General features: G+C 51.6%; 1 protein-coding gene across 1 annotated transcript in view; it reads left to right on the top strand.

Annotated features, from left to right (window-relative positions):
* The window catches only part of Abcc3 (ATP binding cassette subfamily C member 3), a 70,316-nt gene that overhangs the window by 24,785 nt on the left and 17,966 nt on the right, over positions 1-27,565 (top strand). Inside the window, exons 3-24 of the mRNA XM_045158560.1 lie at positions 6,090-6,266; positions 6,627-6,752; positions 6,960-7,097; positions 7,905-8,030; positions 8,236-8,297; positions 8,997-9,128; positions 10,700-10,873; positions 13,534-13,711; positions 13,818-13,979; positions 14,734-14,826; positions 15,751-15,954; positions 16,075-16,221; positions 16,800-16,887; positions 17,130-17,196; positions 17,407-17,533; positions 17,627-17,803; positions 22,136-22,303; positions 22,598-22,787; positions 25,412-25,520; positions 25,674-25,827; positions 25,913-26,120; positions 26,310-26,620. Of these exons, the coding sequence (XP_045014495.1) occupies positions 6,090-6,266; positions 6,627-6,752; positions 6,960-7,097; positions 7,905-8,030; positions 8,236-8,297; positions 8,997-9,128; positions 10,700-10,873; positions 13,534-13,711; positions 13,818-13,979; positions 14,734-14,826; positions 15,751-15,954; positions 16,075-16,221; positions 16,800-16,887; positions 17,130-17,196; positions 17,407-17,533; positions 17,627-17,803; positions 22,136-22,303; positions 22,598-22,787; positions 25,412-25,520; positions 25,674-25,827; positions 25,913-26,120; positions 26,310-26,620 (3,318 nt within the window). The remainder of the gene's footprint in view (positions 1-6,089; positions 6,267-6,626; positions 6,753-6,959; positions 7,098-7,904; positions 8,031-8,235; positions 8,298-8,996; positions 9,129-10,699; positions 10,874-13,533; positions 13,712-13,817; positions 13,980-14,733; positions 14,827-15,750; positions 15,955-16,074; positions 16,222-16,799; positions 16,888-17,129; positions 17,197-17,406; positions 17,534-17,626; positions 17,804-22,135; positions 22,304-22,597; positions 22,788-25,411; positions 25,521-25,673; positions 25,828-25,912; positions 26,121-26,309; positions 26,621-27,565) is intronic.

Below are 27,565 nucleotides of genomic sequence, written 5' to 3'. Positions count from 1 at the left end.
AAATAAGTAAAAATAAACAAAAAAAAATGCTTTTAAAATGGGGGCCCAGTGTGCTGGCATACGCCTTTAATCCCACCACTCAGGAGGCAGAGGTAGGAGGATTGCTGTGAGTTTGAGGCCACCCTGAAACTACATAGTGAATTCTAGGTCAGCCTGAGCTAGAGTGAGACTCTACCTCGAAAAACCAAAACAGAAAAAAAAAAAAAAAAAAAAAAAAAAAGAGTTCTGGGGCTAAGAGGGATGGTTTAGCAGTTAAGGCATTTGCCTGCAAAGCCTAGGGACACAGGTTCAATTCCCCAGGACACACATACCTGATGCACAAAGTGGCACATACATCTGTAGTTCATTCCAGTGGCTGGAGGCCCTGACACCCCCTTTCTCTCTATCTGCCCCCCTCTCTCTCCAATAAATAAATTGATTAGTTAAAACATTTATTTAAAAAAACACCCAAGATCTGGGAATATAGCTCAGGCAGAGCACTTACTTAGCATGTGCAAGGCTCTGGGCTTGATAAAACATAGTAAACAACCACCCACTACATTCTCAACAAGGGTCTGGAATATAGCATGTATGGGATGTAACCCCAGCCACCCAGTTGGAGGGAGGCACCCCAGGAACCACGTGTCTTGACTACAGCCTCCCCAGGCTGCTGTGCGTGCAGGCCAGTTCCTCACCAGAGCATCTTTGGTGTAGGGATGCTGCATCCAGAAGCGGTGCCCCAGCACATTGTGTGTCCAAAGGAGAAAGGAAGCTCATGGGCTGGAGGGATGGCTTAGCAGTTAGGGCATTTGCCTACAAAGCCAAAGGACCCAGGTTTGATTCTCCAAGGACCCACATTAGGCAGATGCACAAGGGGGTGCACGCGTCTGGAGTTCGTTTGCAGTGGCTGGAGGCCCTGGCATGCTCATTCTCTCTGTCTCTCTCTCCTTCTTTCTCTGATAAATAAATAAATAAATAAATAAAATATTTAGAAAGGAAGCTCAGGATGGAGAAGTCTGTCCTGGCCTGCTCACTGAAATGATGGGGGTCTCACTGAGCCACAGGAAGAGAGACCAAGCCAAGCAAAAGTGTCTGGGTGGGAATCTCTGAGCAGGCCCAGGGTGGAGGGAGTTGGCTGTAGGGGAGGGAGAAGGAAGATGGAGGTGAAGCTTGCTTGTGTGGCTTGGCTCGATGTGCTGCAGGAGCCTCTGCCACTTGGTTGGTTTGTGACAAAGAACACAAAACTGCACTTCAGAAAGAGCCATCTGCAGCAGTGGCCAAGGCACTGAGCGTGGCTGGTCACCCAGAGAAGATGAGGGAGGGAAGGAAGAGAGGAAGGGAGGGAGGGAAGGAAGAAGGGGGAAGACAGGCTGAGGTGAGGGAGGCAGGATGTGCAGGTCTGTTCGGACAGATTCATAGAGGTAGACTCAGGACCACCGAGAGTTCAACAGCTCACGTGGGTAGATCATTCACGGCCAGCTGAGGGGTTTTGTGTGGCCCAGTAAGAGACTTAGACTTTGTCTTCTAGGTAGTAGGGAACCACGAAAGGCTTGAGGAAGGGTATGTTATCCTTTTATTAACTCATTATTTTTTCAATTACTGTAGGCCGGCCTTGAATTCACTAGGTAGCCCAGGTTGTGTTTGAACTCCTCCTGCCTTACCCTTCTGAGAGCCAGGATTATGCATCACTGTGCCTGGCTTCAGTTCTTCAATCAATGTTTGATTTATTTTTTTCCCTGAGCACCTACTATATGCTGGGCATCGTTCTAAGGAATTAGGCTGTCAATAAAAGAAATAAAGCTTCTTTACTTTCAGGATATTATGGGTTAGTGGGAAGAGATGAATGAAAACATAATAAAGGAGTAAATTATGCGTCATGTTATGTGATAGATGCTATAGAGTGGATGCTTGGGGTATGTGATGCAGAATTGAACAAGGTGGTCAGGGTAGGCCTCATTAAGAAAGAAAGACTTGCCGGGCGAGGTGGTGCATGCCTTTAATCCCAGCATTCAGGAGGCAGAAGTAGGAGGATTGCCGTGAGTTCGAGGCCACCCTGAGACTCCACAGTGAATTCCAGGTCAGCCTGGGCTACAATGAGACCCTACCTCAAAAAACCAAAAAAAAGAAAGAAAGAAAGAAAGAAAGACTTAGCCAGGTGTGGTGGTGCACTCCTTTAATCCTAGCACTTGGGTGGCAGAGATAGAAGGATTGCTGTGAGTTCGAGGCCACCCTGAGACTACATAGTGAATTGCAGTTCAGCCTGGGCTACAGAAAAACCCTACCTTGAAAAAAGAAGGAGGAGGAGGGGAACTTAAAGGGAAAGGTGCATCAGGAAGAGAGGAGAGCACATGCAAAGGCCCTGAGGCTAGAATGTGTTTGGAGCAGCAAAAGGGCCAGTGACTGAAGGGAGGCAGAAGGCAGTAAGAAAAGTCTTGGGTGAGGAGGAAGACGCGCTGCAGATCCTCAGGGGGCTACCATAGGGTGTGTGGAATGTGGAGATGTCTAGTCCAGAGTTGAATGTAGGGCTAGAGAAATGGCTGAGCAGTTAAGGTGCTTGCCTGAGAAGCCTAAGGACCCAGGTTCAACCCCCCAGTGCCCACGTATGCCAGATGCACAAGGTGGTGCATGAGTCTGAAGTTTGTTTGCAGTGGCTATAGGCCCTGATATGTCCATTCTCTCTCCCTCTCTCTCTCTCTCTCTGCCTCAAATAATAAATAAAATATTTTTTAAAACAGGAGTTGGATATAGCATTGGGGATTTGAAGAGCAATGGGAAGCCTGAATGTCACTGGCATATAGACGGTGTTGTAGTTATCTTCACATGGCTGGGACAAAACACCAGAACAAAAGCAGCTAACTGGAGGAAAGGGTTTATTTATATAGTCTCGAGGGGAAACTTCATGATGGCAGAGAGGGGATGGTAGAGCAGAGACTGGACATCACTTCTTGCCACAGCATCTGACAGAAAACAGCAAGAGAGTGAGCTGAACTCTGGCAAGGGAGGGGGAAGGCTATAACACCTCAACGCCCCCCCTTAGCAACATATCCACACTGCCACCAACTGGGGATCAAGCATTCAAAACACTCGAGTTTATAGGGGGCATCTTATTCAAACCACCACAGCTGGGGAAGTCCTACGAGACTGGGCGACATGGCCAAGGGGTGAGTGCAGACAGAGAGAGGAAGGGACCGAGGCCTGGGCACTGTCACGCTTAGAGAGGGAGCCAGAGAAGAGACTAGACAACATGGCCGAGCAGAAGGGGAGGACCAGTATAATGGGTCCTTCGGGTATTGGAGGAGTGCAGATCCCTATGGCAGCTGCCCATGAAGAGGTGGGAGCTGGTGTGATGGTGAGGGACCAGGTGAGTCCAAGGACCTGGCAGGAGAGTCCAGATAGGAAGGCCCAGGTGGGATGTATTACCATTCTAGCATCACCTCTGAAGATGCCAGGGCCCACAGAGGTGAGGCCCCTTGCTCAAGGTCACATGCCTGCCTGGCTTCTGTTCCTCCAGCAAGAGTCCAGGACCTAGAACCCCTGTGGCATCTGAGGGTGCTAGGAACATGGCCGTGGCCTTGGCAGAGGAGCTGTTCCTGGCAGAGAGTGGACAAACTTGGTATGTGTGAGAGGACAGATGGGGAAGCTATCTGAGAGGTCTGGGGGGGGGCACTGGAGCTGTTGATATGGCTTTGGGCCCCCACCGTGCAAATCTGTGAGCTAGGATGCCGAGAATGACTGGGATTGGTATGAGGAAGAGCCAGTAAGGAATGCATGCTGGAGGAGCAGGAACTCTGCGAAAAGGCCATTTCTGAGTGTTCAGAGCAAGCAAACAGTACTGCAAAGGCCCTGTTGGAGGGGGGCAGGGTGCTGAGGGACCTCTTTAATTTATAGCTGAAGGGACTTCTGATTCTGGATGGGGAGGGGAGAGGGGCTGGCACAGTGGTCTTTATCCTCAGACCAATGAAATGCCAGCAAGGAGTGAAAGACACAGTCCTATAAGGACAAAGAAGCGGGTCGACGGCAGCAGCCAAGACATCAGCCCCTGGAAGGTGGGAAGCTGGCATAGGGATGACCACTGGCTGCAGAGGATGACTGAAGCCAGTGTCCATACTGTCTGGACAAGAGCAGGGACTGGCAGAGGGGCTGTGATGCAGAAGGCAGGGCGGGACAGGGCTGTCCCAGCTTCCCAACTTTCCTCAAAGTTGGGCCAGCCCCAGCCACCCCCACAGAAGACTAAATGGCTCTAAGGTGTTTAGTAACATGCCTGTTAATGCATGGAGCAAATTAGCCCAGAGAAAGGTCTCCAGATTCTGCCAGTTATGGCCGGGTTTCGACTTTTTTTTTTTGAGGTAGGGTCTCACTGTAACTCAGGCTGACCTGGAATTAACTATGTACTCTCAGGGTGGCCTCGAACTCACAGTGATCCTCCTACCTCTGCTGGGATTAAAGGCATGCGCCATCATGCCCAGCTCAGATTTCTACTTTTTAAAAAATTGTTTTTATTTATTTGAGAGAGAGAGAGAGACAGAGAAAGGGAGGGAGAGAATAGGCATGCCAAGGTCTCCAGCCACTGCAAACAAACTCCAGATGCAGGCACCACCTTGTGCATCTGGCTTACATGGGTCCTGGGGAATCGAATCTGGGTCCTTTGGCTTTGCAGGCAAGCGCCTTAACCACTAAGCCATCCCTCCAGCCCAGGTTCCTACTTTTACTCCTCTATAGGGGATCACAGAACCCTAACCCAACCCATAGGGTGTCCATCAGCATTTTCATAGTCATTTGAAAAGACTGAGACAGCCAAACCTCCAGAGCTACTCACATTTGAGAAATTTCTGACCCAAATAACAGAAAGCAAACCGAACCTCCAGGAAAAGCACACTCATGCACACATATAACTTGGATAAAAATTAAGTGATAGTCATTTAAACGGGTGGTTAGGAGGTAGGCGGTTATATCCTCAGGCAACAGTTGTCTCTAGGTGGATGGGATGGTGGGTGGCTTTTTTTCCTCATTATTTGTTTATGTTTTCTGTAAAGGACATCACACGCTTTGTGAGAAGGGGGAATGATGAGCACACTGGAGGACACCACCTCAGCACAGCATGCTGCTTATGAATGAATTACTCCATCTTGTTCGAACAAAAGCTTTGAGGCACAATTATAGCCCCATGCAAAAGCTATGACATGAAGGTGACCAACCAACCTGCGTGGCCTTCATTGAGCTGAGTGGTTGGCCACCCTAGACTTTGTAATTTGAAAAGACCTCGGCACAGAGCCTTTTCCTGTGAATCTTGTGCCCTCCCAGTAAGGCAAATGGAACATGGGATAGCTGCCCCATCTTAAAGGTACCTCGGCCAGGGACGCTTTTTCCCTTTACCTGGGAAAGGCCTGGAAAGGAAGATGGCTCTGAAACTGCCATGTTACTTTGATAATTTTTTTTTTTAAAGTGGGGGTCTGGGGAGATGGTTCAGCAGTTAAAGGCACTTGCATGCAAGGCCTGCTGGATTGGAGGTTGGATTCCCCAAAGCTCATGTAAAGACAGAGGCACAAAGTGGCGCATGCTTCTGGAGTTCGTTTGCAGTGGCTAGAGGCCCTGGTGCACCCATTCTCTCCCCCTCCCTCTCTCTCTCTCTCTCTCTCTCTCTCTCTCTCTCTCTCTCTCTCATAAATGAAAATATTTTATTTAAATTAATGGGGAAAGTAGGACCAATAACTGGTAGGAACCCAGCAGCCTGAGGGGGTGGGCTGCAAGGAGACAGGGGATCCTGTGGGATGATGGAAACATTGTTTCTCTATTGCAGCCGTGCTTTTGAGGGTTGTGCAATTGTCAAGCTCGTCGAATTGCACACTTTCAATGGGCAGAGTTTATTGTACTTAAGTGATACCTCAATTAGAGTATGAGGCAATGGGAGCTCTGTCCAGGCCAGCCCCTGCTTTCCTGTTCACGCGCGTGCTCAGGCTCCCGTCCTTCCCCATTCTCTCCCTCCCCAGGTGCATGGAGTGGCTGTATCCCTGAGGATCCCTAGCTATCTCCCTGAGGGACAACTGGCTCACTCAATTTCCCAGGAGACTGTCCTAGCACCAGAGCTGTTCTCTCTCTCTCTCTGTGCCTAGGACTCCAACCTGTCTGTGTACACCGACACTCCGGACCTGACCCCATGTTTCCAGAACTCCCTCCTCGCCTGGGTCCCCTGCATCTACCTGTGGGTGGCTCTGCCCTGCTACCTGGTCTACCTGCGGCACCATCACAGCGGCTACATCGTCCTCTCCCACCTGTGCAGGCTCAAGACGGTCAGGGGCTCAGGGGTGTCCTCTGGGTGGGAGAACCCATGAGACTCTGCTTTTACTAAGCTTCCCATCCCCACTGCTAGTTGGACTAGGCTGAACCTGCCCCACAGCTCTAGGCCATGGCAGCCTGCCAACCAGGCCTACGGCCAGCCAGGCAAGTGAGCTGTTTTCTGCCTTGTTGAAATTCAAGAAAGTTCAGTAAACAAATGATAGAACTTCCCATCTCTCACTCCCAAGAAGCTTCTGGCCAGGCCCCAGCAGATCTGATGGCTTCTGGTGTCTGTAGGAGCAAAGACCCCCTCCCCAGCAGGGGCTTGGTCCTGCCCTTGGGGTTGAGGAATCGAACCTGCACCCTATTCACAGGCCCTGGGCGTCCTGCTGTGGTGTATCTCATGGGCCGATCTCTTCTACTCCTTCCACGGTCTGAGCCGCGGCTGGGCTCCTGCCCCAGTCTTCTTTGTCACACCTCTGGTGGTGGGGATCACCATGGTTAGTGTGGGGCCCAGGAGGCTGGGTGAGGGGGTCTCCAGTGGGTTGTAATGGGGAACCAGGGATTGTAAAGAGGAAGCCAGACACCTGGCGGTCTCAAGAAGATGAAGGTGACTCCAAAGACCATCTGGCAACATGGGAAGGGGGACAGAGCATGTGCAGATATGTGTGTGCTCCGGTCAAGCCTCTCCTCCCCTCCCTGCCCAGCTGCTGGCCACGCTGCTGATCCAGTATGAGCGGCTGCGGGGCGTGCAGTCCTCCGGAGTCCTCATCATCTTCTGGTTCCTGTGTGCGCTCTGCGCCATCATCCCCTTCCGCTCCAAGATCCTGTCGGCCGTGATGGAGGTAACGGGGACCGGCGGCCCAGGTCCAGCCCAGTCCGCGGGGTTGACTCCGGGGCTCAGGGTCACGGCCGGATTCTAGGCCTCTTGTCCCTCTCAGGACCTCCCCTGTGCAGTGCTTTTCAGGCTGACTTCCCACTGGGTGCATCTGTGCCCGGCAGCCGGGAGTTGAGGGACCTGGGTAGGCAGGGCACTGAGTCAAAGACGCCACAGTGCTAGATGCTTTTAGGAGGACTGGAGACTCTGTAGTGCCACCCCAAAGTCTGGCACGGGTGCTGCTCCATATCTGTCACATACATGCTCAGGTGTGTATGGAGCATTACTTTGTTTTCCCACCAGCTTCAGCCCCTGGCTTTTCTCTCCTCTTGGGGAGGGTTGGGACACTGGGGGTCAGTTGAGTGTGCCCCCCCTCACACACACACAGTTTCTCCTAGGCAGGGATTATAGTTCGAAGCACAGGCTCCAAATCCATCCACTGACTCTTGTGGGATCTTGGGCAAGTTGCTTCGGCCTTTGGGACCCAGTGTCCTAAGTCACAGCACAGGTGTCCCCAAGCTAGTGTGACTGTCGACTGTCCAGGTGAGACAATGCGACATTAAGTGCTAACACAATGCCTGGCTCAGGGCAAGTCTTCACCGGACCACAGCCCCAACCCTGTGACCCTCCCTCCTCTCCCAGTGCCCTCTGGGGGAACCCCAAGCCCTCCGCCCCTGGCCTCTAGTGTTGCCTCCTGCCCAGAGGAGCCTGGCATCTTGCGGACGGGGCCGACGCTCCGGGCTTCCCGGTAGTTCCTGGTGCTTGTCTCCCTCAGGGTGCAATCGCAGACCCCTTCCGCTTCACCACCTTCTCCGTCTACTTTGCCCTGGTGCTCTGCGCCCTCGTCCTGTCCTGCTTCACGGAGAAACCGCCACTTTTCTCCCTGAAGAGCACGGATCCTGTGAGTTGGCCACGGGGGGTGTGGGGTTTGTCGGCTCGCACCCCAGCCCAGGCACTACCAGTGACCCCCATCCCTCCAATTCCATCCGAAGAGGAGGTGTCATGAACAGGCTGAGAACTGGAAGCAATGGGGTCCCTGTGCCTCTCCTGTGCTTAACGCACTGTGCAGCGCAGCTGATGTCCTTGTCCCTCCTCTCGCCTTCTAGAATCCCTGCCCAGAGGCCAGTGCTGGCTTCCTCTCCCGCTTGACTTTCTGGTGGTTCACAAAGTAAGTTGGCTCTTGCTCCTGCCTGAGCCTAAAGAAAGAGGAAAACGGGAAGGAAAAGAAGAGGGGGCAGGCCAGAAGTCCAGGGACCCCAGGAATTGCTCTGGCTGGCCCCTCACCTGTACTGTATATAACTCCAATGGCCAGGGGGCCAGGCCAGGGTGGGCAAACATGGCTGCTAGGGCAGGGGGGGTCTGAGTCCAGAGACTGAACCTGGCCCTGCTTCACTCCCAGGCTACAGGCCAGCCCTGCATCTGGCAGGCCGCAGGGACAAGCCCAGGGGGCTGGAAGGAGACTCTAATTAGTTTTGAGCTCTTCCGTCTGGAAGAACCTTGCAGCTTGTCATCTCCTTGACTGCCCCTCAGAGCGGCTTGGGCAGGGTAATTGTGTCTGTGACCTGGGTGCTAACTCATTAAGCACCCGCACCTGCGGCTGGCCTGAATCCGCCCTGCCTTGTGCATACTCAGGCCCCCGCCAAAATGGATTTTGTCACCAGGATTTCAGGAAGAGGGGGCATGTGGGGACAGAGAGAGAGGTAGGAGTCTGGAGGGAGAAGGCAGCGACCTGTTCACTGTGGGAATAACTGGAACACCTCCCTTGGGTGTTATAACCAAGAAGGACCCCTACTGGGTCCCTAAAGACGCTGGTCCTGGCTCCAAGCTACTAATTTTGACCCTCTGTGGGCTGCCTGCCCCGCCGTAGGCTGGCTATCCTCGGCTATCGGCGTCCCCTGGAGGAGCAGGACCTCTGGTCCCTGAATGAGGAGGACAGCTCCCATGTGGTGGTGCAACGGCTGCTCAAGGCCTGGCAGAAGCAGCAGAAGCAAGCTGCCGGGTGAGGCCCCGCCCCCATCATGTCCTCAAGTCACACCCTCCTGCCCGGTGTCCCCACTTCTTGGTGGGGGACACGAGGCCACCTGCTGCACTTGCTGGTAGACCTGGGACACCTAGCATGCCGAGAACCTATTTCAATCTCTCAACAGCCCCGTGGGGTCAGCTCTGCGTTCTCATAGCGCAGGAAGTGACATTGAGGCACAGGAGTTTAATAATACACCCAAGCTGGTGGTGGTAGGGCCAGAATTCACACCTAGCAGTCTGCTTCTTATCTTATCACGGCTGTAGCTCACCTGACTTCAAGGGGGAGATTCCAGGCTTCCTTCAGGTAGGCAGGGCCAGCCCTCTGCATCCCGCCTCTGCTCTCTGGAAGTGAGCTTGAAGAAAGGACGCGACCCATCTCTGACCCACTGCCCCCAGAGAGGGTGCCGCCTTCTTCGCACACGCTGATCTCGTCACCGAGCCCTCTTTCTTTCTGACTACAACCCAGAAGCTGGGAGGTCAGCGTGTGATCAGCCCAGATGCCTCGATGGCCTCTAAGCAGTTCACCGAACAGGACTTGGATAACAGTGCCTTGGCTCCCTGACTTGGAACTTCTAGCGAGACCCCCGGCCCCGCGGCTTCCTGCCACACCTATTCTCTGTGCTCCTCGTGCCCTCTCGGCCCTGTCACTGTTTGACTACACAAAGACCCCACCCCTGGTCCCTTCGCCCTGATCTCCTGCTCCATCTCACTATCCTTGCTGGAGTCCGCCCTGGGAGGATGGGAGAGAGCTGGGTGTACAGTCCCTGGAGCAAGGGTCTGCCCACCGAACACACGGAACAGACAGAGAGAGAGAGAGAGAATGGGTGCAACGGGACCTCCAGCCACTACAAATGAACTCCAGACACGTGCGCCCCCTTGTGCATCTGGCTAACGTGGGTCCTGGGGAATCGAGCCTCGAACTGGGGTCCTTAGGCTTCACAAGCAAGCACTTAACTGCTAAGCTGCCATTCCTCCAGCCCTTTTTTTTTTTTTTTTTTTTTTTCATTTCTTTGAGGTAGGGTTTCACTCTAGTCCAGGCTGACCTGAAATTCACTATGTAGTCTCAGGGTGGCCTTGAACTCACAGCGATCATTCTACCTCTGCCTCCTGAGTGCTGAGATTAAAGGTGTGCACCACCACACCTGGCTCTGAAATTCTTACACTGTCTGTCCCTCCTCTCGTTTCTAGTTCTGAGAGGCAAGAAAACAGCTCCCTCTTGTGACAGAGGACTTTGAGACCATACCTTTTAGGAACAGGAATTTTATTTAACTGCTCCAAGAAAGTCTTAATGCAAAGGAGGAGGGATGAGGAGCTGGAGAATTGGGGGGGAGGGGAGAAGGCGGCGGCTATAATGCTGTGAGCCCAGGAGCAACAGCAAGAGGAGGGGAACCAGTTGCCCCTCTTCCTCCTCCCTTTCCTTCCCTTCTCCCCTCCTCCCCTTCCCACCCCTTTCCCTCCTCTTCAACCTCCCCACCTGCCTATCGGGGCCCTTATCTTCCTGGGATCCAGGTGTCTGTTCCCACCTATGGCTTATTCTTCCCCAACCAGGCCTCAGGCTACAGCACCTGGAGAGAAAGACGTCCTGCTGGGGGGCCGGCTCAAGTCCCGAAGGCCCTCCTTCCTGTGGGCCCTGCTGAACACCTTTGCCTCCAGCCTCCTGATCAGCGCCTGCTTCAAGCTCATCCAGGACCTCCTCGCCTTCGTCAGCCCACAGCTGCTCAGGTCTGGCCGCACTTCCCACTGCTACCGCCTGGGTAGAGGGGCTGGCCCCGCGAGGCCCACCGCCCCTGGTGAAAGAAAAACAGCCCCAGACCAGCAACACAAGAGGCTGTATCTGCTCTGGGTGACCCTCGGCCAGCGCCATTGCCTCTGTGCCTCAGTTTCCCCATTCACATTACACGTACCTGGTGCCCTGCCTGATTTATATTAACAAACATTCCCTCATTCACTTTTCCCAGTCACCCTTCATGAGGGTGCCCCTAATTTCTTTTTACACACGAAAAAGGCAGATACTTAAAGAACTTGGGCAAAGGGTACGCAGGTAGTAAGATCAGAGTCCAAAGCTCTTAAGTATAGTTACAGACCATCAGCCTCTGTCACCTACCACAGAGGTATGAACAAGGGGGAGCGCTCAGATGTCAGGGTGGCATGCAGCTCTGCCTAGCAGCTGCGTCCCTCCCCCACTAGTCCTGTGTGCACATTCCTCACAGAGCCCCCAGCCAATAGGGATAGAGAGATGGTCAGGCAGGGTCTTCAGGTCTGATAGAGTTACTGTTGAAAGAAACCAATAGTAATTCAATCAGAATACACTAGGTGCCAGGTGTGATGGCACGCACCTTTAATCCCAACACTCAGGAGGTAGGAAGATCGCTGTGAGTTCAAGGCCAGCCTGAGACTACTTAGTGAATTCTAGGTCAGCCTGGGCTACAGGCCCTACCTCAAAAAAAAAAAAAAAAAAAAAAAAAACAGAATACACTAGGTCAAAGGTGTGCCAGGTGCCTAGAAAATCCTGGGAAGGGTCAGGAAGCCAGCTTGCAACAGCAGGTACCAATTCCAAAGGGGCAAGTAGGTGAAGAAAAAAGGGAGGGCACAGGCCAAGCCCCGTCACGGGGAGCTGAGCTAGCATGACTCAGGAGTTGCCTCTTGGGACTGTTGGAGGAAAGAGTCCCCGAGGGAGGGGCAGGAAGAGGACGAGGAGAGAGCAGGGAGGGGTGTCCAGTTGATGTTTCAGAAGGTTGTCACCGCCAGCAGGGTAGGGGATGGCTGGGTGGAAATGGGCCAAATCGGTTAGGTGGTGCCACTGGCCAGAAAGGAGATGAGGACTCGGGAGCTGATAGGGAGATGGGTGGGTACCAGGAAGAAGAGGAGGCTGGGCTGCTTGCTGGCCACGTGGGTCTTCCAAGAGGAGATGCTACAAAGACCGCTGGAGAGTTTGCAGGGCTGCCTGACAAATTACCACCGCGTGGGTGATTTAAAACAACAGAAGTGTGTGTGCGGCGCGTCCGTGTGTGTGTGCAGATAACATGCACCTGGTGCGCATGTGTGTACATGCCAAAGGGCTCAGGATGTCCTCTTATGTAATATTGCCCATCAGCCTTATTTCCCTGAGATAAGAGTCTCTAACTGAGCCTACAGCTTAATGTTTTTCTGTTAGATTCGTTGGCCAGGGATCCCTGGTGTTTGAGTGATAGGCATGTGCAGCCTTTCCTGACTTTTTAAATTTAAATTTTATTTTATCGTGTTTGGGATTTCGAGGTAGGGCATCACTCTAGCCTAGGCTGACCTGGAATTCACTATACAGTCTCAGGTTGGCCTCTAACTCATGGAAATCTTCCTACCTCCACCTCCCTAGCACTGGAATTAAAGGTTTGCGCCACCATGCCTGGAATTCCTGACTTTTTTACCTGGATGCTGGCAATTGAACTCAGGCCCTTATGCTTGCACAGGAAGTGATCTTACCTGCTGAGTCATCTCCCCAGCCCTCAGAGCAATAAAAGTTCATTCCCTCTGTTCTGGAGGCCCAAAGTCTGAAGTTAAAGTGTCAGTAGGGTTGGGTTTTGGGAACAGTCTCAGTATAGAGTTCGAGCTGGTCTTTATTCATAACAATCCTCCTGCTTCAGCCTCTTGAGTCCTGAGATTACAGGAATGTGCCTTCATGTCTGGCTTTTTTTTTTTTTTTTTTTTTCTGCCCAGAAGCTCTGAGCCTCTCTCCCAGTTTTGGCAGCTGTCAGCAGTTCTTAGTGCTGCTAATGTGTAAATTCATCACCCAGCCTTCTGCCTTTATCACATGTCTTCTCCACTGCCTCTCTCTCTCTCTCTCTCTCTCTCTCTCTCTCTCTCTCTCTCTCTCTCTCTCTCTGTGTGTGTGTGTGTGTGTGTGTGTGTGTGTGTGTGTTTGTTGTAAATCTTCCTATCTGTCCCTGACAAAGAGAGCAGTCCGTGAATTAGGGCCCCACCCCATGCTACTGTGACCTCAACTTGATTTCAATTGCAAAGACCCTATGTCCGAATGAGGTCACTTTCATAGGTACCAGGGATCAGTGTCTGAACATACCTTCTTTGGGAGGCCCAACGCAGTCTCTGACAGAAGGGTAGGCCTAGCTCTGGTGATGGCTGGAGAGCCCCGTGGGGTCAAGGAAAGTGTGTCCCACTAGGATGGGCTACATAGAACCTTCAGCCACCCGGGAGGAGGAAGGTCCAGTCAGTGGAAACGTGGCAGGTCTTCCTGCTGTGTGGTTCGAGGAGGTGAGGACAAGCAGGTGAGGCTGGCCATAGCTGACAGAAGGGCTGAAGAGCTGGTCCGCAGAGACCAGGGGAAATGGGTACAGACCAAGAGAAGCACGCCGCTCCTCACGCTTTGCTCCCCGCCCCACCCCCGGCAGCCTGCTCATCCGGTTTATTTCGAACCCCACGTCGCCCACCTGGTGGGGCTTCCTGCTGGCCGGGCTGATGTTCGCGAGCGCCATGATGCAGACGCTGATCTTTCACCAGTACTGCCACTGCATCTTCGTGTCCGCCTTGCGGCTGCGTACGGCCATCATTGGTGTCGTCTACAGGAAGGTCAGCTAACAGCGGGGCATGCGTGCGTGCATGGGGAGAGGCTGGTCCTGGGGGTGGCCTGGGAGAGGTCCAGGGATCTGGTCCATCCACTGCTGTCCAACCGCAGGCACTGGTCATCACCAACTCAGTCAAACGTACGTCCACGGTGGGAGAAATGGTCAACCTCATGTCGGTGGACGCCCAGCGCTTCATGGACGTCTCCCCCTTCCTCAACCTCCTGTGGTCAGCACCCCTGCAGGTCTTCCTGGCAATCTACTTCCTCTGGCAGGTGACTCCCAAACCCTAACCGCTGCCCCATTCCTGTGACTGCCGATGGGATGAACGGGGTAGTCCAGGCCAGCAGAGGGGCTGTGTGATGTCCATGAGAAAGTCCCCAGGTACCAGGGTACTTCAGGACCACCGCTATTGGTCACTGAGCCTTCCCATCCTGTGCTGTAATATGGCCCCCGAAATTTGGGGATGAGGTGTACTTGGAGGCAGAGTGAGTATGTCTGTGGCTGTCATCTTCTGTATTACCTTTCCTACGTGTGTGGACAACCTCTTCTTCCTCCTTTTAACCCTTCCTCCTCCTCTTCCTTCTCCTCTGCCTCCCTTTTTTTTTTTTTTCTGTGATAGCAGTTGAGATTGAACCCAGTGCTTTGCATATGTAAGGCATGCATTCTATTACTGAGATCCTCTGGTTTTTAAATTTTTATTTGGAGACAGGGTCTCACTAAGTTGCCCAGAGTGATCTTGAATTTTCTGTGTAGCCCAGGCAAGCATTAAGCCTCCAGACCTGTGCCACCATGCCCCAGCTTGAACATCCTTCTATCTGTGCTACTGGCCCGTCTGTGGCCATTATTCGGGCTGTTTCTTTCTGCCAGTGTGGTGGTTGTGGCTTTCTTTCTGCCTGCCTGACGAAAGTCTCTTGCCTTCTGCCCATCACACTTCAGGTCCACAGGCCCGTCTGTTGGTTTTGTCTGTTCACCTTGGTTTTATGTCCATCTGTCTTATCCCGCATCTCCCCACCTTGGCCTCCACAGATTCTGGGCCCATCAGTCCTGGCTGGAGTGGCTGTCATAGTCTTGCTGATTCCACTCAATGGAGCCGTGGCCATGAAGATGCGAGCCTTCCAGGTGGGTGTTCTCAGGGGCTCCTGATCCCTCTTGGAGTCCAAGCCAAAGATCTGGGGGCTAATGTTCACCCCCTACCATCGAGGCTTCTTGACTCCCTGGACTGAGTATGAATGGCCACGGACTTTCACAGACCTACCTTTCTCTACCTCTACCACCTTGAGAGGGTTTTAGTGACAACCTCATTTGGCAGCTAAGGGACCAAGGCCTAGAGAGACTGTGGCAGTGCAGAGTCAGACAGAACAGGAACTCAAACCTGTTCCCACTGCACATCGAATAAATAAGAAACTTCCTAAGACCACCCACCAGAGTCCCTTGAACCTTTCAAGTCTCCTTTCCCAAAGGGATGGCCCAGTTTAAGCCAGGCTGGCCTGCTTTCTTTCCCTCAAGAACCAAACTCTATGTGCCTCTGGACTACCACACCTATTGTTTCCTGTCCCTGGAACATTCCTGGCCAAAGGACCCAGGTTTGATTCCTCAGTACCCACGTAAAGGCAGATACACAAGGTGGCACATGCATCTGGAGTTTATTTGCAGTGGCCAGAGGCTCTGGAGCGCCTATTCTCAGTCTCTCTCTCTGCCTCTTTCTCCCTCCCAACCATTAAATAAATAAATAAATAAAATTGTGAAAAGAAAGAAGGAAGGAAGGAAAGAAACACTGGGAAGTGGGCAGAGGATGCTGCCCAGCACGATGCCCAGTGATGGTGGCACTGGGGACAGAAGTGGATTTCTCAGGCAGTGGACTCGGGATGCAGGAGATGGGGTGGGGGACGGGCACCCCAGGGAGTGCAGGGAGGCAGCAGGTGAAGGAAGGTGTGATGAGCAATGTGGAACGACTACAGTGGGTGAGAAAGCATGGAGGGCATGAGGCCTGGGCATAGGGGGTCTGCGGAGGAGGGTGTGCCACGGCTCCTCTCCACGGCGCAGGTGCAGCAGATGCAGTTCAAGGACTTGCGCATCAAGCTGATGAGCGAGATCCTGAATGGCATCAAGGTGCTGAAGCTGTACGCCTGGGAGCCCAGCTTCTTGGAGCAGGTGGAAAGCATCAGGCAGAACGAGCTCCAGCTGCTGCGCAAGGGCGCCTATCTTCAGGCCATCTCCACCTTCATCTGGATCTGCACTCCCTTCCTGGTGAGGCTGTCGGCCATGGTGGGGTGCCCGCTGGCTACTGGGCTAGCCTAGGTCTTGGGGTCCCAGGTGTGGATGGGATCCAACAGATTTCAATGTGGCGCCCACTCTCACGCTACTCAGGTGACCCTGATCACCCTCGGGGTGTACGTGTGCGTGGACGAGAACAATGTGCTGGATGCTGAGAAGGCCTTTGTGTCTGTGTCATTGTTCAACATCCTCAAGATGCCCCTCAACATGCTGCCTCAGTTAATAAGCAATCTGACCCAGGTAAGCCCTGGCCACGGTGGGTGTCCCTAGGCTGAGGGCTCGTGATGAGATGAGGCAAGAGCCACTTAGGATCATAGAGCAATCAGGGGAGTGGCCCTGGGGTCAGAGAGGGCCACTGGCATAATAAAGAGTTGGTCAAGCCGGGCGTGGTGGCGCTCGTCTTTAACCCAAGCACTTGGGAGGCAGAGGTAGGAGGATCCCCATGAATTTGAGGCCATCCTGAGACTACACAGTGAATTCCAGGTCAGCCTGGGCTAGAGTGAGATCCTATCTTGAAAACAGCAAACAAACAAAAAAAAAGAATTGTTCAAGGTTGCAGGTGGTGAAGAGGGTCATTTTGGGTCACAGGAGTTAGTGGGACTGAGTACTGGATGACAGCCTCCTCTTTCCAACCTGGACCTCCTCTTCAGTCAGTGGGGGTCATGGAAGATTTGGTTACAGAAGGGGGTTCCAGCACCAGTGAACCTTTGGTGGGGGTGGGGCATACCTAGTTCCAAAATTTGAGGAGCACTGAGAAGTGATAGGACTCAGGGAGGGGAGACTAGAAGCCTTCAAGGCTAACTCACACCCTCCTGCAGACTAGTGTGTCTCTGAAACGAATCCAGCATTTCCTGGACCAAGATGAACTTGACTCCCAGTGTGTGGAGAGAAATACCATCTCCCCAGGTCTCAACATCCCCCAGCTGGGCTTCCCTGGCTCTTTCTGTAAAAGAGCAAACTTCTATGGCCTCTTTCCTTCCTTGCACCTCCGCTTTCATTCAGTGCACCCTCTCCCAGGCCCTCTGCTCTCCGTCTCTCCCCCAGGGCTCTCCCTCCTTCCTTTCCTCCCTTGCCCAGGATCCTCCCTGGCCTCTGTGTCGCGTCCCACACCCTGGGCTCCCTGACCCTGTGTGCCTTGGTCCTCCCAGGCCATGCCATCACCATACACAATGGAACCTTCACCTGGGCCCAGGACCTGCCGCCCACCTTGAACAGGTACCACCAGCTTCCACTCCCTGCTCCACTGCCCAGAGTGGTCAAGAGGTCAGGTCAATGGCGGCATCCTCCCTCCCCTCTGTCTTTGACCTGGAATGAAGGAAGACTCTGTACTTGCCAGGGTGGTATGTGGGAGGGAGGAAGGCTTGGGTCTGCAGGTGAAAGGCCAAGCACTAAACCCGATCCCTGCCTCTGACTCCTTGCTCCTAGTGTAGACCTCCAGATCCTGAAGGGGTCATTGGTGGCTGTGGTGGGGCCAGTGGGCTGTGGGAAGTCTTCTCTCATGTGTGCCCTGCTAGGAGAGATGGAGAAACTAGAAGGCACAGTGTGTGTGAAGGTGAGATGGAGATGGAAAGGGGTTCATGGAAGAAGGCATGAGGCTTGGCCAGACTCGGGCAAACCCCAAGGTAACTTTTTCTCCTGTGGCCAGGGTTCTGTGGCCTATGTGCCCCAGCAAGCGTGGATCCAGAACTGCACGCTACAAGAAAACGTGCTGTTTGGCAGAGCCATGAACCCTAAACGCTACCAACAGGCTCTGGAGACCTGTGCTCTGCTACCTGACCTGGAGGTGCTACCTGGTGGGGACCAGACAGAGATCGGAGAGAAGGTACAAGGTCCCTGAGGAGCCAGTTCATGTAGCTGCCAGGCCCACAGCCCAGGTCCCCGCATTCATTCTTTCATTCATTCATTCATTCATTTCTCATTCAGGTAACATCATCCTCAACTCTGTGCCAGGCACTGGGGAAAAAGGTCTATTACTGGGGCCTGGGAGAGGACAGTTTATGAAGAGGCAGGGGCCCCAGAATGCCTGGGGTGAGGCTGAAGCCCTGTACAGGGTAGAAGTACATGCATCTGGAAGGCGGGGTGCAGGGAGAGGGAGCTAGAAGGTAGATGATAGATAGATATGTTTGGTTTTTCAAGATAGGGTCTCACTCTAGCCCAGGCTGACCTGGAATTCACTATGTAGTCTCGGGGTGGCCTTGAACTCATGGCAATCCTCCTACCTCTGTCTCCCAGGTGCTGGAATTAAAGGCATGCAGCACCATGCACGTCTGATTTATTTATTTATTAGAGGTGGGGGAGAGAGAATGGGTGTGCCAGGGCCTCTAGCCACTGCAAACGAACCCCAGACATGTGCTTGTGCATCTGGCTCACATGAAACTTGGAGAATTGAACCTGGGTCCTTAGGCTTCATAGGCGTGCGCCCTAATGGCTAAGCCATCTCTCTCTCCAGCCTAAGACTCACTTTAAAAAAAAATTTTTGTTTATTTTTATTTAAGAGTGACAGAGAGAGAAAGAGGCAGAGAGTGAGAGAGAGAGAGGGAATGGGCATGCCAGGGCTTCTAGCCACTGCAAACAAACTACCAGACACGTGCACCCCCTTGTGTATCTGGCTAATGTGGGTCCTGGGGAACCGAGCTTCGAACCAAGGTCCTTAGGCTTCACAGGCAAGTGCTTAACCGCTAAGCCATCTCTCAGCCCTAAGACTCACTTTTAAGCTGACTGCTAACAGCTCATTCATTGATTTGTTCATTCATCCATTAGGCTTTCATTAAACACCTACACTATGCCAGGCAGTATTATATGATGGTGAATGCTCCAGGATAAAAATCTCTGCTTTCATATACCTTACATTCTAACAGGGAAAAAAGGCAAGAAGCAAGAGAAATAACACATAATTTATATTTTATGTAATCCTGAGGGGAAAGAAATAAAGGAAGGCAGGAATATAAAAACATGAGCTGTACTGAATGGTTAGAGTGGCTTGAGAAACTGTGGCTGAGAAATAGAAAACTGAACAAGAAGAGGAAGCTAGTCATATCTGAGGACCATGCAGCCCTGTCCAAGGGCCACAGAGCCCTGTCTGGAGTCATCTGAGGCAGAGAGAGCAGGCAGAAAAAAAAAAAAAAAAAAAAACAGCCTCCGGCAGGAGTAGCAATAGACTGACAAGGAAACCAGTGTGGCTGGAACAGAGTAAGAGGTCAGGAGGAGAAAATGAAGTTGGAGGGGTCACTTAAAGACTAGCTCTCAACCAGGTGGGGAGGGTCACATCTATAATCCCAGCACCCAGGGAACTGAAGCAGAAGGATCACCCTGAGTTCAAGGCCAGCCTGGATTACATGGTAAATTCCAGGTCAGCCTGGGTTAAAGTGAGATCCTGCCTCATTTAAAAGAAAGGCGAAGCCGGGCATGGTAGCACATACCTTTAATCCCAGCACTCAGGAGGCAGAGGCAGGAAGATTGTCAGGAGTTTGAGGGCTCCCTGAGACTACATAGTGAATTCCAGGTCAGTCTAAACTAGAGTGAGACCCTACCTTGAAAAACCAAAAAAAAAAAAAATAAATAAATAAATAAATAAATAATATATGTAATTACAATGATTGTAATGGGGAGGTAATATGATGGAGAATGGAATTTCAAATGGGAAAGTGTGGGGGTGTGGAGGGAGGGAATTACCATGGGATATATTTTATAATCATGGAAAATGTTAATAAAAATTTTAAAAAATAAAAAATAAATAAATAAATAAAATAAAAATATTTTTATGTATTTGAGAGAGAGAGAGAGAAAGAGGCAGATAGAGAGGATGGGCATGCCAGGGCCTCTAGCCACTGCAAATGAACTCCAGATGCATGTGCCACCTTGTGTATCTGGCTTATGTGGGTCCTTTTACTTTGAAGGCAAGTACCTTAACTACTAAACCATATCTCTAGCCCCCTTCTCTCTCTCTCTCTTTTTTTTTCAAGGTAGGGTCTCACTCTAGCTCAGGCTGACCTGGAATTCACTATGCAGTCTCAGAATGGCCTCGAACTCATGGCAAGCCACTTACCGCTGCCTCCCAAGTGCTGAGATTAAAGGTGTGCACCATCACACCCAGCTCTGTCTTTCATTTTAATTGTAGTAAAGTATACATAATGAAAAATGTACCACCTTAGGGCTAGGGAGATGGTTCAGCAAGTAAAGGTACTTGCTTGCAAAGCCTGCCTGCCCAGATGTGACTTCCCCAGTATCCATATGAAAACAGATATGAAAAATGATGCATGTGTCTGGAGTTTGTTTGCAGCAGCAAGAGGCCCTAGTGTGTCCATTTTCTCCCCCCCCATACACACACACACACACACACATACACACATATAAGTAGATAAAAATATTTTTTAGGGCTGGAGAGATGGCTTAGCGGTTAAGCGCTTGCCTGTGAAGCCTAAGGACCCCGGTTCGAGGCTCGGTTCCCCAGGTCCCACATTAGCCAGATGCACAAGGGGGCGCACGCGTCTGGAGTTCGTTTGCAGAGGCTGGAAGCCCTGGCGCGCCCATTCTCTCTCTCTCCCTCCCTCTATCTGTCTTTCTCTCTGTGTCTGTTGCTCTCAAATAAATAAATAAAAATTTAAAAAAAAATATTTTTTTAGTGCCAGGCGTGATGGCGCATGCCTTTAATCCCAGCACTTGGGAAGCAGAGGTAGGAGGAGCACTGTGAGTTCGAAGCCACCCTGAGAATACATAGTGAGTTCTAGGTCAGCCTGGACTAGAGTGAGACCCTACCTCGAAAACCAAAAAAAAAAAAAAAAATATATATATATATATATGTATATATTATATATATTATATAAATATAAATATTATATATTATATATATTATATAAAATATATATTATATATTACATATTATATATTATATATTATTATATATATATTTTATATATATATAATATATATATATATTTTTTAGAAATGTTTCACCTTAATTATTGTTTTTCAGTGCCCAGTTCAGTCAATTAGCTACATTTGCAATGTTATGCAACTATCTCCAGAACTCTTGTTATTCCAAATGGTAACTCTGTCCCCACAGAACTGTAACTCCCTATTCCTTCCTTCCCCCAATCCCTGGCAGCCATCGTTTGGTTTCTAGGAATTTGGCTGTTCTAGATACCTGTGAGTAGATTTATACAATATTTGCCTTTTTGTGACCAGCACCACTTGGCATAATGTCCACAAGGTCTGTCCAGGTTGGGGCATTGGTCAGCATTTCGTTCCTTCTTTGGGCTGAATAGTAATCAGTATATTGCTATTCCACATGTTTTTCTGTCCATTGCTCATTGAGCACTTGGGTTGGGCACAGCAGCCACCTGGACAAGGCACTAAAGCTAAGAAGAGAATGGCACCATCTGCCCAGGGGACTCTGGGAGCCTGGCCCCTTCCTCTGTAGCTTCATAGAGATAGACAGACATCCTATGCAATGCAGAGTTCGAGCTGGGTGTGGTGGGACATGCTTGTACTCTATATAGAGGTAGACACAAGGTCCTTGGCTACACAGTGAATTTGAAACCAGCCTGTCTCAAGAGGCCCAGTCTCAAAACAACAATATAAAAGGAAGGGAGGGAGGAAGGAAAGGCAGAGAGGTAAGTGCCTTTGTCTACTGAGCCATCTCCCCAGCCCAAGGAAGGAAAAGAAAAAAAAAAAAAGAGGGGCTGGAGAGATGGCTTAGCAGTGAAGGTGCTTGCCTGCAAGCCCAAGGACATAGGTTCAATTCCCTAGCACCCACATAAGCCAGATGTACAAAGTGGTATGTACATCTAATGTTTGCAGTGCCTGCAGGCCCTGGTGCACCCATACTCTCTGTCTTTCTCTCTTTCTCAAATAAATAAACAAAATATTTTTTAAGAAAGAAAGAAATAAAAAGAGAGCTGGGCATAATGGTGCTCACCTTTTATCCCAGCACTTGGGAGGCAGAGGTAGGAGGATTGCCGTGAGTTTGAGGCCACCCTGAGACTACAGAGTGAATTCCAGGTCAGCCAGGGCTAGAGTGAGACCCTACCTCAGGGAAATAAAGAAAGAAACATAAGTTCGGGGTCTTGCTAAATGGTGAACAGGCCGTGTCCCCTTGGTCCTGTCTGAGCCTTCTTCCATCCAGTACCCAGCTTCCACTGCCTCCTCCCTCCAGGGTATTAACCTGTCTGGGGGCCAGCGGCAGCGTATCAACCTGGCCCGAGCTGTTTACAGCGACGCGGACATTTTTTTGCTGGATGACCCACTGTCAGCTGTAGACTCCCATGTGGCCAAACATATCTTTGACCAAGTGATTGGGCCAGAAGGTGTGCTGGCAGGCAAGGTGAGGTCATAAGAGGCTAAGGGTCTGAGGTGAGCTATGGGCAAGAAAAGGTGGGAGGCCAAGGGGGCTTGGGAACCAGAAGGTGGAGGGGGATAGGGGTGGCAGGGGAAACCTGTGGGCACACATACCCCGGAGGCTCTGAGCAGACTGTGGTGAGCATGGTGTGAGTCACAGATGAGGCTACCCTTGCTCCCTGGCATACGACTCCTCACCCATACTCTGTGGCTTGGTGCCTGTGACTGGGGGGGGTTGCCCGAGGGTGTTGCAGCTTAGTGCCAGACGCCTTCCCCGCAGACTCGCGTGCTAGTGACACACGGCATCAGCTTCCTGCCCCAGATGGACTTCATCATAGTGCTAGCCGACGGACGGGTGTCTGAGATGGGCCACTACGCGGCCCTTCTGCAGCACGACGGCTCCTTTGCTAACTTCCTCCGGAACTACACGCTGGATAAGGATGAGGAACACCTGGAGGAGAGCACGATCGGTACCCAGCATCCCTGGCCCTCTTGACTCCCGTGCCCTCCCGGTGTCCACCTTGTCCCTGTCTGTGTATCTGTGGACAGGCCTGGTATGACATCAGGGCAATTCTGAGGAACTTGTATGATAGCTAGACCTCACCAAAGGAAAAGGGAACTGGTTATAGCCAGCTCCTAGCTCCTCCTCTCCCCTAATTGTGGGTTGCTGCGTTGGTCTCCGAGCCTCAGTTTTCCCATCTGCCACAAGCATACATCATGGAGCTAACGCAGTTGCTCAGTGGTTAAAGTCGCTTGCTTGCAATGTCTTCTGGCCTGAGTTCAATTCCCCAGCACCCACTTAAAGTCAGGTGAGCAAAGTTGCACATGAATCCGGACTTTGTCTGTAGCTGCAAGAGGCCCTGGTGTGGGCTGAAGAAATGGCTTAGTGGTTAAGGTGTTTGCCTACAAAGCCTAACAACCAGAGTTCAATTCCTGAGTACCCACATAAAGCCAGATGCACAAAGTGGCACATGTATTTGGAGTTTGCAGCAGCTGAAGGACCTAGCATGCCTCTCCTTTCTCTTTTTTTCTCTCTCTCTCTCTCCCCCTCTCTCTCTGCTTGAAAATAAATAAATAAATAAATAAATAAATAAATAAATTGGGGGCTGGAAAAGTAGCTTAGCAGTTGGGGCACTTGCCTGCAAAGTATAAGGACCCAGGTTCAATTCTCTAGTATCCATGTAAGCCAGATGCTCAAGGTGATGCATGCGTCTGGAGTTCATTTGCAGTGGCTAGAGGCCCTGGCATACCCATTCACTCTCTATATATATGTCTGCTTCTCTCTCTCTTTCAAATAAATAAAACATAAATTTTAAAAATAGATTTAAAATTTTTTTTAATAAAGAGGCCCTGGCACACCCATGCACTCTTGCTTTCTCTGAAAAATAAAGTTTTTTTGTTTTTTTTTTAAAAAATTAATTTATTTATTTGAGAGCAACAGACACAGAGAGAAAGACAAATAGAGGGAGATAGAGAGAATGGGCGCACCAGGGCTTCCAGCCTCTGCAAATGAACTCCAGACGCGTGCGCCCCCTTGTGCATCTGGCTAACGTGGGACCTGGGGAACCGAGCCTCGAACTGGGGTCCTTAGGCTTCACAGGCAAGCGCTTAACCACTAAGCCATCTCTCCAGCCCCAAAAATAAAGTTTTTAAAAAGCATACAGGAGACAAGAGAGGTTGTGCCAGGACCTCCAGCTGCTGCAAATGAACTCCAGATGCATGCCACTTTATGAATTTGGCTTTATGTGGGTACTGGAAAATCAAACCTGGGTCATTAGACTTGCAGGCAAGTGCCTCAACCACTGAGCCATCTCTCCAGCCCTTATTTGTTTTTTGTTTGTATGTATGTTTGTTTTCTTTTGAGGCAGTATCTCATTCTAGTCCAGGCTGACCTAAAATTCACTATGTAGTCTCAGGGTGGCCTCAAACTCATGGAGTTCTTCCCACCTCTGCCTCCCAAGTGCTGGGATTAAAGGTGTGCACCACCACTCCCAGCTTATTTGGATTTTTTTTTTAAATTTTATTTATTTATTTATTTGAGAGCGACAGACACAGAGAGAAAGACAGATAGAGGGAGAGAGAGAGAATGGGCGCGCCAGGGCTTCCAGCCTCTGCAAACGAACTCCAGACGCGTGCGCCCCCTTGTGCATCTGGCTAACGTGGGACCTGGGGAACCGAGCCTCGAACCGGGGTCCTTAGGCTTCACAGGCAAGCGCTTAACCGCTAAGCCATCTCTCCAGCCCCTTATTTGTATTTTTAAGACAGGGCCTCACTCTAGCCCTGGCTGGTCTAAAACGCACAGTGATCTCTTCTCACAGTCTCTGGAGTGCTAGGAATAAAGGCATGCACCATCCCCAGCTCAACAAGATTTATTAAACAACATGACCACACACGATCTCGGGTACTGAGAGATAGCAGTGAGCAAACAAGGTCCCAGGCGGCATAAAGCCAGGTGTAGCCTCTGGCTCACAAAGGCCCCACTTCTCCTCCCCACGCTGAGTGGGCCTTTCCCTGGACTTCTCTACCTGCTGCCGTTGTACAGGCAGTCTCCCCAAGCATTCTCATGCCCCTTGCTCACTCCTGGACATACACTCTTTTCTTAACTCACAGTATTGGCGATGCTGTGGGCTAGCTAGCTTCCATTATCATTCCTTGTTCATGCATTAAGGAAGTAGGATTTATGCATAGCCAGGCCTGACTCCAGAGTCCAGATCCCCAGCCTATTTGAGTCTCCCCCCTCCACTTTTTTTTTTTTTTTTTTTTTTTGGTTTTTGGTTTTTCGAGGTAGGGTCTCGCTGTAGCCCAGGCTGACCTGGAATTCACTATGCAGTCTCAGGGTGGCCTCAACCTCTTGGTGATCCTCCTACCTCTGCCTCCCAAGTGCTGGGATTAAAAGTATGCGCCACCACGCCCGGCCTGATTCCCCTTCTCTAGAGTCCCTGAAGGGAAATGCCTCAGGTTGCCTACCCCGTGTCTTTCTGGTTGTCCCCCTCTTTTCCCCTGCATGTCTGTCCAGGCTGCAAACTGGGGTGGGGGCTGGGCCGCAGGGCTGTAGGTGAGCGGTCAACCTGAGAGGCTCTCTTCCCCACTGCAGCCTTGGAAGATGGAGAAGAGGTACTTCTGATCGAAGACACTCTCAGCACCCACACAGACCTGACGGACAGCGAGCCAGTCATGTACGAGGTCCGCAAGCAGTTTATGAGGTGAGGGTGAGCTCCCCTGTCCCCGAGTCTCTGGAAGGCTGCCACAGGGTCCCCAAGCCCTGGCAGGTGGGATGCGAGGGGGCCTTCTCCTTGACACACCTGGGGGCGCGGATTGAAGGCCTCCTGTCTGGGCCTGACCAGCTGCCTCCACAGACAGCTTAGTTCCATGTCATCAGAAGGGGAGGGCCAGAGCCGGTCTGTGCCCAGGAGACACACAAAACCACTAGAGAAGGCGACACAGGGGACGGTGACAAAGACAAAGGAGACTGGGGTGCTAATTCAAGAGGAGAAGGCGGAGACTGGCACCGTGAGTAGGGTGGACATAGCCTGGAGATCACGAACAGCCCTCAGGCACTTCCTGTGTCTCCAACTGCCGTGGCCACTCTCTACAGGTGAAGCTGAGGGTGTACTGGGATTATGCCAAGGCAATGGGACTCTGCACCACCCTGGCTATCTGTCTCCTGTATGCTGGCCAAAGTGCAGCTGCCATTGGCGCCAACGTGTGGCTCAGTGCCTGGAGTAACGAGGCAGTGGTGGATGGCAGACAGAACAACACCTCCCTGAGGCTGGGCGTCTACGCGTCCCTGGGAATTCTGCAAGGTGAATCCGGGTCGCGGGAGGGGTGCACAGAAGGGGCTCCCGTCTCCCCGACCTCTGGCTTTCGGCACCACCGCTCCTAGCCATTCCTTTGCCCTCAGAGCCTCTGTCACCCACCTGGCCATCCCCCGTGTCTCTACCTGCCCGGCCCCTCCCTCCGGTGAGTGAGCTACACTCGGCCTCTCCCAACAGGGCTGCTGGTGATGCTGTCAGCCTTCACCATGGCGGTGGGCGCCATCCAGGCCGCGCGCCTGCTGCACAAGGCCCTGCTGCACAACAAGATGCGCTCGCCGCAGTCCTTCTTCGACACGACGCCCTCGGGCCGCATCCTCAACCGCTTCTCCAAGGACATCTACGTCATCGACGAGGTTCTGGCCTCCACCATCCTCATGCTGTTTAATTCCTTCTTCACCTCCATCTCCACCATCGTGGTCATCGTGGCCAGCACGCCGCTCTTCATCGTGGTGGTCCTGCCTCTGGCTGGGCTCTACACCTTCACACAGGTGCCAGAGTGGGTGGGTGGAGCTGGCGGGGGCAGCAGGGCATGTGGGTGTGGGCACATGTGATATAGGCCAGATACTAGTGCGGACTAGGATGTAGCTGGTTTGGATCAGGGATGGTAGTTCACTAAGTATTCCACCTCCTTGAAACTCCTTTAACCCACCCGTAAAATAGACTCTTAGAACCTACCTTATAGAGTTGATGCAAAGATCAAATTCATAACCTGTGCCAGCCCTTTCCTGTTGGCCGTATTTTAGTAAAATGTTGTTAATAGTTTAGGACACATTGTTCCAAACGTAAGTTGCTGAGCACTCAGACACCTCTCACTGGAAAGCCTGTGGTCACTAGGACCTCGGTTCTCAGGGAGGTGATCAGTTGATGAAAGGAATCCTTCTGGGCAAGGAGACCTGTGCTCTGGGCTGAACCAGGGGAGACTCCTATGTACCCATCCTGTGCAGAGCTGCTCATTTTGGGGCCCACTAGGAACAGAATAGAAACTGAAGGCCAAACCATGCTTTGTAAAGCTTAAGCTAACTAGGGTAAGGGGGACATTTTTCAGGAAAAAAAAAAAAAGAACATAGAATTATTCTTTGCAAGTTTGGCAAAATCATTTGACTATGAGCATACTGCTAAGCCCTCATAAGTGGAGGGAGATGTTTCACTACTCAAGAGGCCAAGCAGGATCAGTGGTGTGAGCCGCACACGGTGATGTAGGCTCAAGCCAAAGGGCATCTGGGAGGACTTCATAGAGGAGGTGGCCTGGAAGACTGAGTGAAGGTGATCAGAGGGAAAGGGCAAAATGTATGTCAGGACTCTGCTCCCTTGGGGTTTAGGGTGATGGCTTAGTGGTTAAAGGTGTTTGCTTGCAAAGCCTGTTAGCTCTGGTTCAGTTCCCCAGCCATCCACTTAAAGCCAGATATACTCATTTGCAGTGGCAAGAGACCCTA

This window comes from Jaculus jaculus, chromosome 9, assembly GCF_020740685.1.
Source record: "Jaculus jaculus isolate mJacJac1 chromosome 9, mJacJac1.mat.Y.cur, whole genome shotgun sequence".
Lineage (NCBI taxonomy): Eukaryota > Metazoa > Chordata > Mammalia > Rodentia > Dipodidae > Jaculus > Jaculus jaculus.
Note: the sequence above shows the minus strand (reverse complement) of the source record. Positions and strands in the feature narration are given on the sequence as shown.